Genomic DNA, 17181 nt, shown 5'->3' on the forward strand with positions numbered 1-17181 from the left:
AGAACTTTGCTTCAGGATGAGAACAGAAATCTTGCTCCGGCAGCACGGCAGCAACAGGAGGCCCCATTAGCTAAAGTGGTGCTTCAGGTTAAGAACAGTTTCAGGTTATGAACAGACCTCCGGAACAAATTAAGTACTTAACCCGAGGTACCACTGTATTGTGGATTGCTTTGGGGCACCTCACGGGAAGAGAGCAATAAATGAAATTTCACACACCTCAAATTGCAACCCTGAGCATTTCTGTTCAGATAAATTGAGTCAGGTCCCTTAACTTCTTTTCTTTTCTTTTCGCCAATTATTTTTATTGATACTCCAGAATTTTTAACAAATTGTCACCAAATTAATACAAATTCAATATGTACAAATTTGAAAGTTGACTTCCCACCCCCCGCCCGCCAGATGTCCCCTCTATTTTTCTCTCTCATTTGCTGCTCCCAATAAAATAATGTTTCGCGGCTATCATTTCAAAATACATTCATCCCTTCTCCCTACACATCACCTGCTCAATTACCAATTTCTGCTATGGCTTTTATACATCGTTATAACTTGTCCTCCAAATAGTGGAGTAGAGTACCGGTAAATCCTCTTCCGTCTATCTATAAGAGTTGTTCATCGATTTTCAGGTCCCTTAACTTCAATGGGTCTACTCTGAGTTAGGACTAGCATTTGCTCCAGAGTAGACAGAGAGAGGTTAATACCAGAAATTTGGTATTAACCCAGTGAGGCTGAACGGTGAAGGACTTCTTCACGCAGCACAGTTAAACTGTAGAACTTTAAAAGAGGATTGGACAAATTCATGGAAGATGAAGGAGTTCTCTTTTAAAGCACATTCAAAGCATTTAAATAAACATTTGCAATTTTATTTACAAAAAACAAGAAACCTAACAGTATGACAATATAGAAGTATATATAAACACCGTTGATGGAATCTTTTGAGGAGTTGGAGATGGCGTTTATAAGTGGTCCATGTTTCACAAGCATATAGTAAGGTTGGTAGTACAATAGCTTTGTAAACAAGCATTTTGGTTGCCCTGCGAATGTCCCCAAAATTTTTTACACATCATTTGGGAAGACAGGTGAACTAATATTATGTACTGGAAGAAGCAAAGATCACCAGAGTCGAAGCAATGATTCTTCAACATCAACTTTGTTGGACCAGTCATGTTGTGCGGATGCCTGATGATCATCTCCCAGAGCAACTACTCTATTTCAAACTTAAAAATGGAAAGCATAATGCTGGTGGTCAACAAAAGAGGTTTAAAGACTGTCTCAAGGCAAATCTAAAAAAATGTAGTATAAACACTGACAATTGGGAAACACTGGCCTGCGAGAGCTCTAGTTGGAGAACAGCCTTTACCAAAGGTGTCATGGGCTTTGAAGACACTCGAACTCAGGACGCAAGGGAGAAACGTGCTAGGAGGAAGGCACGCCTGGCAAATCCACACCGTGATCAACTCCCACCTGGAAACCAATGTCCCCTCTGTGGAAAATCGTGTGGATCCAGAATTGGCCTCCACGGTCACTTACGGACTCATTGTTAAAACCGTTTTAATGGAGGACAATCTTACTCGGCTATACATGTAATGTAATGATTATAGATAATGTTACGGGGGGAAATAAAAATTTTTTTAAAAAAAAAATAAAGCACATTCCAAGCACATTCTTTCCCTCAAAGAATTCTGGGCTCTGTAGTCTGCGAAGGGATTCTCGGAACTGTCACTCCGCAACAGATGAACTACAGGCCCCAGAATTCTTTGAGGGAAAGAATGTGCTCCAAATGTCTTTTAGATCTATAGTGCGTAACACAGCTTTAAAGCACATTTTAAGCCCACAAACAATCCTGGGAACTGTAGTTTGTTGAGGGTGCTGGAACTGTAAACTCTGTTGAGAGGTAAACTACAGAGACCAGAATTCTTTGAGGGAAATCAAGTACTTCATATCGTGTATGTAGGCAGCCAAGGATTTCGGCTTAAGTTATTCAGCACCAAAGCCTTACTCTGTAAAGTCCTAGGTGCCTTTTGTACATGTGTTTTTTGGAAAGCGGATCTAAAAAATGTGCCCGGCAGCAGACAACCAAACATAATTTGTAAGAAGTAAATTTAGAATTGAATTCTTTTATTGATTCATCACCTCTGTACGTGTCAAGCCAGAAGTAAGCTGCAGTGAGTTTAATGGGACTTACTCCCAGGTAAAGACTGCAGCCATAATTGACCTTTTTTAAAAAAAAGTGTTCCAGTTATCCAGGTAAACAGGGTATTTCTGTATGCCTACTGGCAATACAGATTTGATATAGATTGATTGTTAAATTTATATGCTGAACTTCCTTCAAGGATCACAAGGTTTTTGAATGTCTGATGTAGATTTTTTCAATTTCGGTTGTTCTGTATGGGACAATAAAGATTATTGTATCGTACGTTACGATCCTAGTCTGTACCTGTGCTCAGTTTGACATTGTTCTGCCAAACGGAATTGTTAGTAATTGTTGTATATATGGCATTGTGTTTACATCAGGAGTTGTTTCTACATTTCTTCATTTATTAATGGCCTTTGACATAAATGCCTCAAAGCGATTTAGACATATGGAAATATTTTTAAAAGCAGGTTTTTTTAAAAAAACCACACACCTGAAAATAGGTTTCAAAACCAGTCAAATAATGAACATCAAAGGCAAGAGACTTTCATCCAGTTGGAGAAACTTGTGGAAACAAACAAACAAACAAAAATTGTCTAAGGGGCAGAGCTTGAATGACCTGATGGGATTTTTGCTTTTTGACATATGGCATGATTTTATTTATCCCCCGCCCCCGATTTTATTAAATCTTTTTCATACTACAATAAAATACTGTACAAATATTGAGGCGTATGGTCAAATTTTTACCAACATGCTCATTCAAGACTATACGGAACCTGTGAGGGAACTCACGACGGGAGAATCCTTTTATTTATATAAATCTTTATTATTTGCAAAGGGAACCTCTCCCTTTAGAGGCTATTATTATCCCTTTAGAGCTGTGCTGCATCTTTGCACTTTTTTCCTTCCAGGCTGCGATGCTTTGCGGCTTAAATATTCCGCGCTTCGTTTTCTTTCTTTTTGTTACTTTTGCTGCCTGTAGCGAAGAAAATGAAAATAATGTAGAAAGGGAAAGGAACAAAAAATGTCTTCATTTTTTTCTTCTTCTTCTGGAAAACACAGCACTCTGAAAAAGAAATGCAAGTCTGCAGCATGGAATTGCTTTTGATTGTTGATGTTCTCTCTTCCGGATATTTTTTTTTTCTTCCAAAAATGTGGTTATTTATTCCCTTATAATGTGAAACTCTGCTCTTCTTTCTTTTTTTTTTTTTCTTTCTGAAATTTCTTTTTATTTTATTTCTAACATAAAATATATCAAAAAAAGAAAAACCACAAACAGTCCAAAAAGGATAAAAAAGAAGAAGATGTTTTTTGGAGGAAACGGGATTTTTTTTTTTAAGCCGCACCTGTTGAATTTCTGCCTGCTTCGTACAAGACCTGCCGGATAGCAGCCTGGTCTACTGAGGCGGCAGCTGCAGGCGTTTCAAGAGCTCCTCCTGCTTCTCTTTGAATTTTGAATTTGAATTTACCCAATAAGGGTTAACCCAATAGATCCGGTGACAGTTGCTAGAGAGGCCGCAGACATCTGGGAGGAGGGAGAAATGCAAAAAAAGAAAGAAAGACCAGGGAGTCCCTTCCTTTCCTGTTCCGCCTTCACCCTCCATTCCTTCCCAACCTTTTGCACAAAGTAGCTTCATCTCCCTCTTTTCATTCCTCCTCCAGTTCTGGGGTGGTTGCATTGAAGGCGCCTGAGAGGCTGGGGCTGCTGAAGTGAGTACAAAAATAAATGCAAATATTCCAATTATTTTTTTGTTCCGTTCATCTTTGTGCAATGCAAGGGAGAAGGAGGGAGCCCAGCAAGGGGGCGAGGGAGGCAGTGCAGCTGCTCTGAATGCAGAAGGCCCCAAGCATCCTCATTTAGGGCTGGGAATACTCCTTTCCCAAGAGCTGCTGCCGACCAGGGTAGGCGATGCTGAGTTGAGCAGCCTGGAAGGTTGTCAAATGTGTTGGGTAACAGACTCTCCAACGGACAGATCTCACTCCTCTGTGACTGTAAAAGTGGCTCTATAGAATCGTTATATCATATAATCTTCTGTTGTCCATTACATTCGGCTTCACGGTCCAAGTTTCTGGCCCCATATTTATCGAGAATTGCTGACAGACCTCAGGAAGCCCAAATAATATACTTATTAAACGACGAAGACTCAAGTAGATCCCTTGCAGTCGCTAGATACCTGATTAATGTCTTATTTCATAAGAGGAGAAATGGATCACTCTATGACTCTGACAGCTTAGCCAAACTTAAGAACCATCAATAAGTGCCAGAACTAAGACGCATATCCCCCAAAATCCGAGGGATTTGAATTGCGGTTGACATAGAGGGAGCTTATTGTATATAGTGTTTACTTAATTGAAGTAAAATTGGTTTTATATGGGTGTTTTAACTTGGAACTGTTTAAATTGTTTGTTTATGGATAAATCTTGATGTATTGTTTTAGATATGGGCCAATGGCCGTAATAAATCAAATCAATCAATCAAGCCTGGAGGGTCAGTCGGTAGAGCACGAGACCCTGCCATCTCAGGGCCGTGAGTTTGAGCCTCACCGTTGGGCAAAAGATTATTGCATTGCAGGGGGCTGGACCAGATCGCCCCCGGGATCCGATTCTGCAATGCCGTGATTCTACGACTCTGTTTACGGCAGCTTCCCATTTAAACAGCTCTTCCATTAGGACCGTGAGGACTGGAATCCTCACTCTGCCTTTAAGGAAAGAGATAGAGCGCCTGCTTGGGTTCAATCCCGGACATCTCCAGGCAGGGATTGGGAGAAACCATGGAGAGCTGCTGCCAGTCAGTGCAGACAGTACTGGCTTAGATGGGTACTTTGGCTTTTTATTGCCATAGCTCATGCAGAAGGTCGTGGGTTTGATCCTTACTGGTTTCTCCAGGGATGGGAGAGACCCCCCTGCCTGAGCGCTGCCTGAGCTGCTGCCAGTCAGTGTGGATGTAGAATCATAAAGTTGGAAGGGACCTCGAGGGTCATCTAGACCAACCCTCTGCAATGCTGGAATCTTTTGCTCTACATGGGCCTCGAACTCACAACCCTGAGATGTGTGAGAGTCTCATGCTCTGCCAACTGAGCCAACTCTATCAGTTCCGTGGTTGGTGGACCTACGGATTGACTTAGAATAAGGCAGCTTCCTAATCTCAGTCTGGGGTCGCCAACCTGGTGCCCACAGACACACAGGCCGAGCCTTGCATGGCGCTCCTGAAAGGACTTTTCTTTCCCTCCTACCAATCAGATAGGCATGAACAAGGCTGTGCCTTGTAGCTGATAGAAAGACGAGTGTTTTATTTATATATATATATATTTTTGCTCCACCTTTTCCCCCTGACAAGGACTCAAAGCAGCCTACAGATAAAAATTGCAGATGTCCCCGGCCTGGCCTGGCCTTGAAAACAGGAAAAAGTCATGGAAGTAGTGTGACACATTCACACCACCCATTAAAAACCCTGTCAGTGAGTTTAACCATTCATAGAGTTGGAAGGCACCCCGACAGTCATCTAGTCCAGCCCCCTGCGATGGAGGAATCTTTTGCTCAATGTGGGATTCGAACCCATGACCCTGAAATTACTAGTCTCATTCTCTACCAGCTGAGGTACCGTGCCGCTTTAGACAGGTATGGCTTCTTTCCAAAAGAATTCTGGGAATTGTAGTTTGTTAAGGGAGTTGGTAGGAGACCGAGAAGGCCCACTGCCTGGTTCCCTGTAACTTGGCTTCTCGCAGTGAGGGAACCGCCATAGGTCCTCAGCTCTGGACCTCAGTGTCCGGGCATTTTTTTTTTTTAAACAAAGGTTATCTTAAACATTTTTTTTCAATTCATTATCTCCTCCATTCTTTCCTTTCTTTCCCCACTGCTACAATTTTGTGCTTTGTGACCTGTACCCATCAGGACCACTTGCAAATGACGGCTGGCTGAAGGATCCCTTAGTCAAACGGCAGCATCTCCATCGTCCCACACGCCTTAGAATCACAGAACGGACGACGGAGCCAAGGAACCTTCCTCTCTCTCTCTCTCTCTCTCTCTCTCTCTCTCTCTCTCTCCCTCCCACGGCAGTTGGTGTCCCTCCAGGCCAACGGCCGTCACTGGAGCTCAGGCAGGCCTGAGATGGGATAAGGCCCCTACCGATGGCCTCCAGGAAAGCCGTTCCGAAAGAAGGGGGTTCTCCGCCAGCCCTGCGCCTCCAGGCTGTTCGAGAGCCCCGGGTGAAAATGGAGGAGAAGAGCCTGGCCTGCGGTGCCAAGCCAGCTGAGGGGGCGAGGAAAGGCCCTCGTTCGGCACCCGCCGCTGGCGCCCGGGAGTTCCTGCGGCGGGCGACGCCGCAGCAGATCAAAGAGGAGCCGGACGAGGGCTTGGCCCAGCGCTGGGAAGCCCAGTGGCAGGAGTTCCTGAAGGTGGTCCAGTCCCCACACGCCGGGTGGGGCAGCCCGCCGCTGCCGGAGCTGGTGGCCTTCAAGGACCCCAAGGGCTTCCCGGCCTCGGGAGGGGCAGCCCCACAGGGCTTCGTGCGGGGGGGCGGCTGGAAGGTCAAGGAAGAGGTCCTAGAGGAAGATGCGGCGAGCGCTGAAGCCCACCGCCACCGGTTCCGGCACTTCAGCTACCGGGAGGCCGAGGGGCCGCGGGACGTCTGTGGGCGGCTCCGGGAGCTGTGTCACCAGTGGCTGAAGCCGGAGAGGCACACCAAGGAGCAGATCCTGGAGGCGCTGGTCCTGGAGCAGTTCCTGGCCATCCTGCCCTCGGAGATCCAAGGCTGCGTCAGGGAGCGCGGGCCGGAGACCTGCGCCCAGGCGGTGGCCCTGGCCGAGGGTTTCCTGCTGAGGCAGCAGGAGGCGGAGAGACCCCAACCGCTGGTGAGAGGAAAAGTGGGGAGGAAATGAACAAAAAAAATCCCTTCTTGGGTCACATTCATGCCATATTTATTTATTTATTTATTGAATTTATGTACCGCTCTATGGCTCTGTGGGTTAAACCACAGAGCCTAGGACTTGCCGATCAGAAGGTCGGCGGTTTGAATCCCTTTGACAGGGAGAGCTCCTGTTGCTCAGTCCCTGCTCCTGCCAACCTAGCAGTTCAAAAGCATGTCAAAGTGCAAGTAGATAAATAGGTACCGCTCTGGCGGGAAGGTAAACGGCATTTCCGTGCGCTGCTCGGTTTGCCAGAAGCAGCTTAGTCATGCTGGGCACAAGACCTGGAAGCTGTACGCCGGCTCCCTTGGCCAGTAAAGCGAGATGAGCGCCACAACCCCAGAGTCGGTCTCGACTGGACCTAACTGTCAGGGGTCCCTTTACCTTTACTGCTCTATACCCAGAGGTCTCAGGGCGGTTCACAGAAAAGATATCAATATATAAAATAAAAATAAAAACAATTAACTCAATATCACCCCCCCCAAAAAAAGGGCCACATTTTAAATAGGATGTCAATCAGGTCAACCAAAGGCCTGGTTAAAAAGGAATGTTTTTGCCTGGCACCTAAAGATGTGTAATGAAGGCGCCAGGTGAACTTCCCTGGGGAGAGCATTCCACAGATGAGGAGCCGCTGCAGAAAAGGCCCTGTTCTTGCGATGCCACCCTCCAGACCCCTTGAGGAGGAGGCACACGAAGAAGGGCCTCCGAAGATGACCTCAGGGTCTGGGCAGATTCTTATGGAAAGAGTCGGTCTTTGAGGTATTGTGGTCCTGAGCCGTTTAAGGCTTTATAGTTCAAAACCGGCACTTTGAATTCGGCCCGGAAACTAACTGGTAACCAGTGCAGTCAGACCAGGATTGGTGTAATATGCTCAAACCTTCTTGCTGAGGTGAGCAACTTGGCCGCTGAATTCTGCACTAGCTGAAGTTTCCGAACCGTCTTCAGAGGCAGCCCTACGTATAACACATTGCAGTAATCTAACCATATGTTTAAAGCACTGTGATACCACTTTAAACAATCATGGCTTCCTTCCCAAAGAATCCTGGGAGATGTAGCTGAGAGAGTGCTAGAGTTGTTTCTGACGGTAAGCTGTTTGATAGTGGAATCGTCTCCCTCAGGAGGTTGTGGACTCTACTTCCTTGGAGGTTATTAATCAGAGGTTGGCTGGTCATACATCTGATCCATCCCAGAAAACATGCGCAACACCCAGGGATGATGGGAGTTCTACTTCAAGAGCAGCTGGCGCTCTAAAGGTCCCCCAAGCAGTGTTTGAAATTAGCCAGGCGCCAAGCGCATTTTGCACTTCCCCATCGACTATTTGTGACCAATTGCATTCCTGGGAATCATTTAATCTGGAATGTTTTCACCCACTAGAAACACATCCTGGAGAATTCTTATCTGTTATATTTTATCTGCACAATCAGAGTGAGTTTCAGGAACCAAAATGCTTTTTCTGTGCCGCCTGAGCAGGAGCAGTCACCATTAAGAAAAAGAGGATTAAGTCCATTAGGATACGCAGAAGATATTAGAAATAAATTTAAGGAACCGCAGAAAGAGGAGGAAGGAAGTCAATTTTTGAAATGTCAAAAATGATTGTGAAATCAGTGAAATGTATAAATCTGAAAAGTACAAATAAAAATTTGAAATCAGAAAAAGGTCAGAAGAGGCATATATATATATATATATATATATATATATATATATATATATATATATATCTCCATGATAATGATAATGATAATAATAAATTTTATTTATACCCCGCCCTCAGGGCGGCCAACACCAGCAAAATTACAATAAAAACATAATGCGGGGGAACCAATTTAAAATACAGGTTAAAATGCAATTTAAAATGCGGCCTCATTTTAAAAGTAGCCCGTAGACTGAGCGTCAGACTGAGTCCAAACCAAAGGCCAGGCAGAACAGCTCTGTCTTGCAGGCCCTGCGGAAAGATGTCAAGTCCTGAAGGGCCCTAGTCTCTTGGGACAGAGCGTTCCACCAAGTCAGGGCCAGTACCGAAAAGGCCCTGGCCCTAGTTGCACTGTCCTTGGCTCAAGTGACTTTTCTTGTTTTAAGTTCTCAAGTCCTTCACATAGCTCAAAGCTAACCTAGCCAGAAAATCACAGTCAGTCCATCATTTGAAGAATAAGACTTTAGAGCTGTCTTGCCCCCAAATAGTGACTGTAACCTTGGTTGGGGTTGCTGGGAGTTATAGTTCAGTACCCAGAGGGCCTGACGTCTCCTACAAGCAGGTCTGTTGCTCCGGTGAAGGTGGCTGGGTTTGTCCAAATCTCTTTGTGCTTCACTTTTAACCAGCGACCCTTGTTCGCAGGTTCTAGATTCCTTTGAAGAAGTGACGGTGAATTTCCCGAGGGTGCAGCAAGTTTGCCTGGGAGCTTCTCGGAAACAGGGTAAGAATGGGGGCGCCCGGCTTGTTTCTTCGTTCCAGGTGGGGTGGCCGTGTCAGCGGCAAAAAGGACATAGGGGGGTGGACTGGGCAGCAAGGGCATTAAAATACAGAAGGCTAAAGTGGTATAAAAGAGAATTGCTGAACAGCAATTAAACAACAACAAGAACAACAATTTATTATTTATACCCCGCCCATCTGGCTGGGTTTCCCCGGCCACTACAGTAGAATTAAAGCAAGATAAAAACTGATTTATTTTTTATTTATAGCTAAAAAACAGCACAGTGCTATTTAAAAAGCCCACTCACTTGAAAAATTTGGTCAGTCTGCAAAAGCCTGTTGGGCTACAACAATCTTCTCTTGCCAGTGGAAAGACGACAAGGAGAGCCAGTCTGTTTGACCATTCCCTTCCTTTCTTAATTAAATTGGTAAGGTTCGCAGGCTGGGAAGGACTTGCCCAAAAATTTATTGACAGCTGCACGAGTTGTTATAGCTAGGAAGTGGAAGGGGCAAGGTGAATATCAAATGGAAGAATGCTACAGTGGTGCCTCGCAAGACGAAAAGAATCCGTTCTGTGATTCTCTTCGTCTAGCGGTTCTTCCGTCTTGCGAAGCAAGCCCATTGACGGATTAGCGGATTAGCGCTATTAGCGGCTTTTAGTGACTTTTAGCGGCTTATCTGCTGATCGGATAGGCTGATAAGCGGCTTAGCGGCTTAGAAAAAGGGGGGGAGGGGAAAAAACCCGCAGGAACTCGCAAGGCATTTTCGTCTTGCGAAGCAAGCCCATAGGAAATTCGTTTTGCGAAGCACCTCCAAAACGGAAAACTCTTTCGTCTAGCGAGTTTTCCGTCTTGCGAGGCATTCGTCTTGCGGGGCACCACTGTATAAAGAGGTGTGGGATATGGCCATTGATGATAATATGTGCTATTAAGGTAAGACAGGGAATACGCAGGAGAAATGATTCTGAGGAGATAGGGAAGGTGTTTGTAGAATTTGTACTGTTAAAATGGAAAGGGGTCAAACCATCGCAAGAGGTGTTGACATTTTGGGAGGTTGGATGGTTACAATGGAATGGTCTCAGTGGTGGGGTGCACATTTTTATTTGAATTCTTATTTATTATTATTACTTTGCCAAAATAATAAATATAATTATTTTTTTAATAATATAAAATAAAATGGCAAAATATTATTATTATTAAGCAGCAGAATATACCTCCAAAGAGAGCCAATGTGGTACCCTCAGCCTATGCCCAATTTCTATCAACTGTAGTCTCCATATTCTCCTCCCCTAAACCACATCATCCTACGCAGCATTTCTGAAGTTGAACAGGGGATGGACTAGATGGCATCTAAGGGCCCTCTTCAAACTCTTGTGATTTATTTTTTTAATTCATTTGCATTCCTTTAACCCCCACCACAACCATGCAAGGCCAGGTTAGGCTGAGAGACAGGGATTGTGAGCTTCGTGGCTGAGCGGGGATTTGAACCCTGCTCTCCCAGATCTTACTCCAGCACTCTTAATTGCTGGCTTACCGATTAATAATTTTGCGGTTTCCCTCCACTCTTTTTTAAAATAAAAAATATATATCTTTATTAATTTAAAATAAATACATTTATGAAAAACAGACGTACAAACAAGTAAACAAACATACAACGAAACAAACAAATAACAGAAAAATCAAACAAACCACCACACTATAAGATAGTAAAGGTAAAGGAACCCCTGACTATTAGGTCCAGTCGTGACCGACTCTGGGGTTGCGGCACTCATCTCGCTTTACTGGCCGAGGGAGCTGGCATACAGCTTCCGGGTCATGTGGCCAGCATGACTAAGCCGCTTCTTGCGAACCAGAGCAGCGCACGGAAACACTGTTTACCTTCCCGCCAGAGTGGTGCCTATTTATCTATTTGCACTTTGACTTGTTTTCAAACTGCTAGGTTGGCAGGAGCTGGGACTGAACAACGGGAGCTCACCCCGTCGTGGGGATTGAAACCGCTGACCTTCCGATTGGCAAGTCCTAGGCTCTGTGGTTTAACCCACAGCGCCACCCGCGTCAAACAAACATACAATCAAACAAACAAATAACAGAAAAATCAAACAAACCACCACACTATAAGATATAAGAAGATTAATATAATTATCATCATATATACTCCTGGTATTGAACACAATTATAAAATTTATAGAGAAGAAATTTAAAACTGACTTCCAATTAACCTCACTGTACTTTGTCTATCCATTACTTTATACCTCACAGTTACATCTCCACTCTTTTCTTTGGTTCCAGCGGGGAGCAGGCTGCTCAGCGAACAGGAGAGGGAGGTCCTTGTGCAACAGCAGGAATATCTCCAACGGGAGAACCCTGGTGGGGCGTCAGCGCCAAAGCCACGCGGGAGCCTCTCTCAGCGCCACGAAATGGAGAAGGCCTCTGAGAACCAGCTGCGGCTGGAGAGGCAGCTGGCCAAGCGCCTGCCGGAGGCCGTCCCATGCCGGGTGGGCTACAAGGACCTGGGCGAGATCCTCTTCCAGGAGAACCAGCGGCAGAAGCGGTGCGTGGTCCTGCGCCGGAGAATCCACACCGAAGAGCGCCTGTACAAGTGCCAGGACTGCCGGAAGAGCTTCGACCACCGCTCGCACTTCATCCGCCACAAGAAGATCCACACGGGCGAAAAGCCCTTCCAGTGCGCCGACTGCGGCAAGAGCTTCAACCGCAACTCCAACCTCACCACCCACATGAGGACCCACACGGGGGAGAAGCCCTACAAGTGCACCGACTGCGGCAAGAGCTTCCGCTGGAGCTCGGACTTCATCGTCCACGAGAGGACGCACACGGGAGAGAAGCCCTACAGCTGCGCCGACTGCGGCAAGGCTTTCCGGCGCAGCTCCAACCTCACCGCTCACGAGAGGACGCACCGGGGAGAGAAGCCCTACAAGTGCTTGGACTGCGGGAAGAGCTTCACGCGGGGCCTCTACCTCATTGCGCACAAGAAAACGCACATGGGCGAGTGAGGGGCGTGGTTTCTCCGGGGGTGGGTGGGGTGTTTCGGCATGACCCACATTTTGGATGGGGTAGGGGGCCGGCTCCGGGCTGCACCCATCTAGCAAGGCAGCGATACAGGAGGGCTGTTTCTTCAACACCCTGCTTGGGAGCTTCCTGGAAGCATCCGATTGGCTGGGAACCCGGATGCCAGACTTGGACCATTTGGTCAGATCCAGTGCGCTCTCCTTTTGTTTTCTTCGTGTGAAGATTAACCCTGCGTCTTCGAACTGCAAACGGCCGGGCCTGGTTTTGGACAGTTGGCAACCTTCCCCTGCTATAGGCAGTTGCCTCATACCAGGTCGTGCTATAAGTCGGTCTAGTTCGGTATCTTCCACTACAGAGAGGGGAAACAGATGAGGCTGGACTCCCAGATCAGCCCCAGGCAGCCTGGCTCAATGGTCAGGGGCGACCAGAGTTGTTATTACAGCGGAACCTCGGTTTTCGAGCATCTCAGAAGCCGAACAATTCGGAACCCGAACGCCGAAAACCCAGGAGTAATTGCTTCCGTTTTCGAACGCGCCTTGGAAGTTGAACGGCTTCCAAGGCGCGTTTTTCATTTCTTCCCATTGACTTTGCAGCCAGCCCATTGATCCTCTGTTTTTGAACGTTTTGGGAGCCCAACGGTCTTCCAGAACGGATTACGTTCAAAAACCGAGGTACCACTGCATTATTATCGTTCCAAATTGTATCGCCTTCCACGCATGCAATGTACGAAATTCAAGGAGAGCAGCAGAGAGGTGGTTTAAAAAGACACAGACCAGAACATGAATTTAAAAACTCCAAACCACACGCTTGCTACTTCAGGGAGCGTGTGGCCCCGTTCAGGGCAGGCAACTTAGCAGCTTCCTGGACCGGAGAACCTCTCACTTTATTAACCCTCCCCCTCCCTCCCACCGCATCCAGGCCCCAGTCCTGGGCCTTCCCGGCCATTCCCAATTCAGATGTTTCAGAGAGACAGAGTTAGGCATGCATGCATGGATGCCTTAGTTTCGATGCCTGCATTGCAGGGCGGTTAGACTAGATGGGGTCCCTTCCAATTCTGTGATTCTATGACAGCTGTCATAGTCCACGCTGTTGTAGTCCGATGGCATCAGGAGGGCCACGCACCCATCAATGCCAGCTGTGACCAGCAGAAGCTCTCCAGGCAGAACATCTTCCCCATCATTGACTCCTGGAGCCAGGAACTACAACTCCCATCAGCCCCAGGTAGTACTGTCCAATGGCCAGGGGTGGTGGGAGCCGTAGTCCGGCGAGACTTTGAGGGCGCCTGGTTGAACGCTGGACCTTCTGTGTGCAAAGGAGTCCAGCTAAAATTCCTTTGCTAGACCGTGGCAAGTCTCCTTCACCCGCCATTTTGGGGGAGGCATCAAATTCAGCTTTCATTTTAAAGAGAAAACTAAACTGAGTGACAAAAAGCAAAGTGTGTTAAGGGTTTAAAAGTTTGTGGGCAAAGTCTGGAGAAGCCTCATTAGCTAGAAAAGGGAGTCTGTAGGGTTTCTAGCGGCTGTCTGTCATGTGGCCGAGAAGTGGGATAAATTTCTGCCGTGTATGCAAATATATGCAAAGGAACTTCCCACTTTTTGGCTACTGAGGCTTAACGTTAACTTCTTGCTTTTAAAAAATACAACGCTGCCCTGATTTGACTGAAACGACTGGGCTTGCACAGGAGGAAGCTAATCTGCCCCAAACAATGTGCCACTAAAAGCCAATTTCAGCCCCCAGATTTATTACTATTTATTTATACAGTGCCATCAAAAGTACACCACGGTTTACAAAACTCAGGCAGGTTTTTGGCAACTGGTTGTAGCTAATGCTCCTGGTGGTTAGGAATAGAAGCTGAAACACCAGATTTTTTTGGGGGGGGGGGGAATGGAGGAAAGACAAGGTGAGTGGGCTGTTGCCTTTTTTTGTTGCCTCTGGAGTTCTTGGAGATGTCATAACTGGCTACTCTGGGAAACGGATGCCTTTGGCCTGATCCAGTCTAAAATTTTGAGAAGTGAAGATGACTGGCTGAGGTGGGCGGGAGCCAGGAAAAGTGATGGAAAACGTGGACACCACAGCGCCCCCTTTTTCCCCTCCACCTGTGAAATGGGTCTAAAAAGCGAAGCAGCACGAGAAGGTCGGAATTGCATCTCATCCCCTGAACTCGGCACGCGAGAGAATCTCTCTGGACCTTAAAGGACTTCGTACCTCTGAGGCGTGGGCTAGGCCCCTTCCGTTGCATCCCGAGATAGTCCTACTTATATCCAAAACCAATGTAGTCAATATTTATGCCTTGTATTTTCAAACACTTGCTTTTTCTTCTTCTGCCCCCTCCCCCTTTCTCCTTACCTGAGAATTTCCCTCAGGTTTTCAACCTTTGATTCCCAGGCAATGTTAACTTCCCTTAGGTGGTCTTGTAATAAGTTCTTCCCTCTTTATGGCGACATATATTTATCTCTGTATAGCTATATACTTGAAAAATGATGGCTGAGTGTATCTCCTACCTTTGTTTGTTTGATTTTTTAAAAAAAGACAACTAACAACAACAACAACAAGTTGAGATTAAACATTCTTTTTTCAGTCTGCTTCTGTGCCTGGAGTGTTAACCGCGGGGAAACTGGGTAGTGATAAAGTGGGATATCAAATCCAAACTCTTCTTCTTCATCATCTTCTTCACATCTGAATCTTCTTCATCTCCTTCACATCTGGCTCTGATGTTATCTCAGCTGGAGCAAAGTTGCATCTCTCTCCCAGCGATTTGGCCACGCTCTCCCCATCGGACTTGGGCAGATCCACAAGCACAGCACGGCCTTCCTGTTGCACCCGCCGCTCTGCCATGGCCCGGCCCAGGCCTGAAGCCCCACCGGTCACCAGGCCTACCATTCCCTTCAGACTCCTCAGCGCCGCCGCCATGTTTCTCCCCGGAGGCGCCCCCCCACCGCCTAGTTAAACTATGGAACTCAGTTCTGCAGGAGGCAGTCACAACCACCAAGGTGCTACTTTCAATTAGAGAAAAAGCTGAGTTAAGGAGACACGATCGAAGTTTTTTAAACCTATGCATGGAGAAAGCAGGTGGGTTTTTCTCCCTCATAACATTAGAAATCATGGGCAACCAATGAAGCTGAGGGACACTCTGCCTATCTTCAAGGACCCTTCGCTTTGACAGACTGGCCCCCCGCCATGGCAAAGGTGGGCCAAAGACCAAAAATTTAGTGAGGCCAGGTTGAAGTTAAGGCCGACCACAGAGGTGGAGGGACTGCATGCCTAACTGGGGCAGTAGGAATGGAATGGAGTATCCCTGAGGGAGAAGCGGAATGGAGTACCGTATTTTTCGCCCCATAGGACGCACTTTTCCCCCTCCAAAAATGAAGGGGAAATGTGTGTGCGTCCTATGGGGCGAATGCAGGCTTTCGCTGAAGCCTGGAGAGCGAGAGGCATCGGTGCGCACCGACCCCTCTCGCTCTCCAGGCTTCAGGAAGCTATCCGCAAGCCTGGCGAGCCCGGTGGGAGTTCCCGCGGGCTCACAAGGCTTGCGGGCAGCAGCCTGCAGCCCCGGCGAGTGTCCGCAAGCCTTGCGCGCCCGGCAGGAGGTCCCGCCGAGCACGCGAGGCTTGGGGCAGCAGCCTGTCGCCCGAAGCACGGGGAGCCCTCCGGAGGGCTCCCCGTGCTTTGGGAGAGTGTCTGCAAGCCTCACGCGCCCGGCAGGAGGTCCCGCCAAGCGTGCGAGGCTTGGGGCGGCAGCCTGTCGCCCGAAGCACGGGGAGCCCTCCAGAGGGTGCCCCGTGCTTCGGGCAGGTGAGCGCAAGGCTCGGGGCGGCAGCCAGGGCGGAGGGGGTAAAATAATTTTTTAAAATTCATTTCCCCCCCCAAAAAACGAGGTGCGTCCTATGGGCTGTTGCGCCCTATAGGACGAAAAATACGGTATCTTGGACGGCATGGCAGGCATACTAAGAAGCACAGCACACACTGCAATGTTTTCTTGCAGGGGAGCCCGTCATGCCACAAAACTGGCATTTCTATTTATAATTCTCCTGACACAAAGGCAGCTAGCTCCACTTAAATGTAGGGGCTGTTACTTTGGGTGCACTGGAGAATGGACACCATGGCAGCTCAGAGAGAATCTCCCTGTTCAGAGGTAAAGGTAAAGGGACCCCTGACCATTAGGTCCAGTCGTGACCGACTCTGGGGTTGCGGCGCTCATCTCGCTCTATAGGCCGAGGGAGCCGGTGTACAGCTTCCGGGTCATGTGGCCAGCATGACTAAGCCACTTCTGACAAACCAGAGCAGCGCACGGAAACGCCGTTTACCTTCCCGCCGGAGCGGTACCTATTTATCTACTTGCACTTTGATGTGCTTTCGAACTGTTAGGTTGGCAGGAGCAGGGACCGAACAATGGGAGCTCACCCTGTCACGGGGATTCGAACCGCCGACCTTCTGATCGGCAAGTCCTAGGCTCTGTGGTTTAACCCACAGTGCCACCCACATACCTCTGTTCAGAGGTACTATACCTTTAAGGGGCAAACATCAAGCATCAACTTGCTGTGTTTGCTAGAGGAATTGGATGGACTGGATCAGGGGTCAGCAACCTTTTTCACCTGGGGGTCGGTCCACCATCCCTCAGACCATGTGGTGGGACGGACTATATTTTGGGGGGGGAATGAACGGATTCCTATGCCCCACAAATAACCCAGAGATGCATTTTAAATAAAACCACAC

The 17181-nt window shown here is 47.5% G+C and overlaps 1 protein-coding gene and 1 long non-coding RNA gene across 3 annotated transcripts; both read left to right on the forward strand.

The window, feature by feature from the left end:
- The first annotated feature begins 3440 nt into the window (after positions 1–3440).
- On the forward strand, positions 3441–15048 carry LOC310701571 (uncharacterized protein). Of its 2 annotated transcripts, XM_083492685.1 has the most exons (4): positions 3441–3841; positions 6023–6981; positions 9368–9446; positions 11731–15048. In XM_083492685.1, the coding sequence occupies exons 2-4, from the start codon at positions 6259–6261 to the stop codon at positions 12450–12452; spliced, it is 1524 nt and encodes a 507-aa protein (XP_083348811.1). In that variant the 5' UTR covers positions 3441–3841; positions 6023–6258; the 3' UTR covers positions 12453–15048. The 2 variants fall into 2 exon arrangements, with proteins under 2 accessions (XP_083348811.1, XP_083348812.1); XM_083492686.1 differs by lacking the exon at positions 3441–3841 and having other exon boundaries at positions 5986–6981.
- On the forward strand, positions 9467–11709 carry LOC310702237. Its single transcript, XR_014523389.1, has 3 exons — positions 9467–9986; positions 10333–11147; positions 11571–11709. It is a non-coding gene; the product is annotated as an uncharacterized lncRNA (long non-coding RNA).
- Positions 15049–17181: the final 2133 nt, after the last annotated feature.

Source organism: Podarcis liolepis, assembly GCF_965112155.1.
Source record: "Podarcis liolepis genome assembly, chromosome: 2".
In the NCBI taxonomy this organism is placed as follows: Eukaryota; Metazoa; Chordata; class Lepidosauria; order Squamata; family Lacertidae; genus Podarcis; species Podarcis liolepis.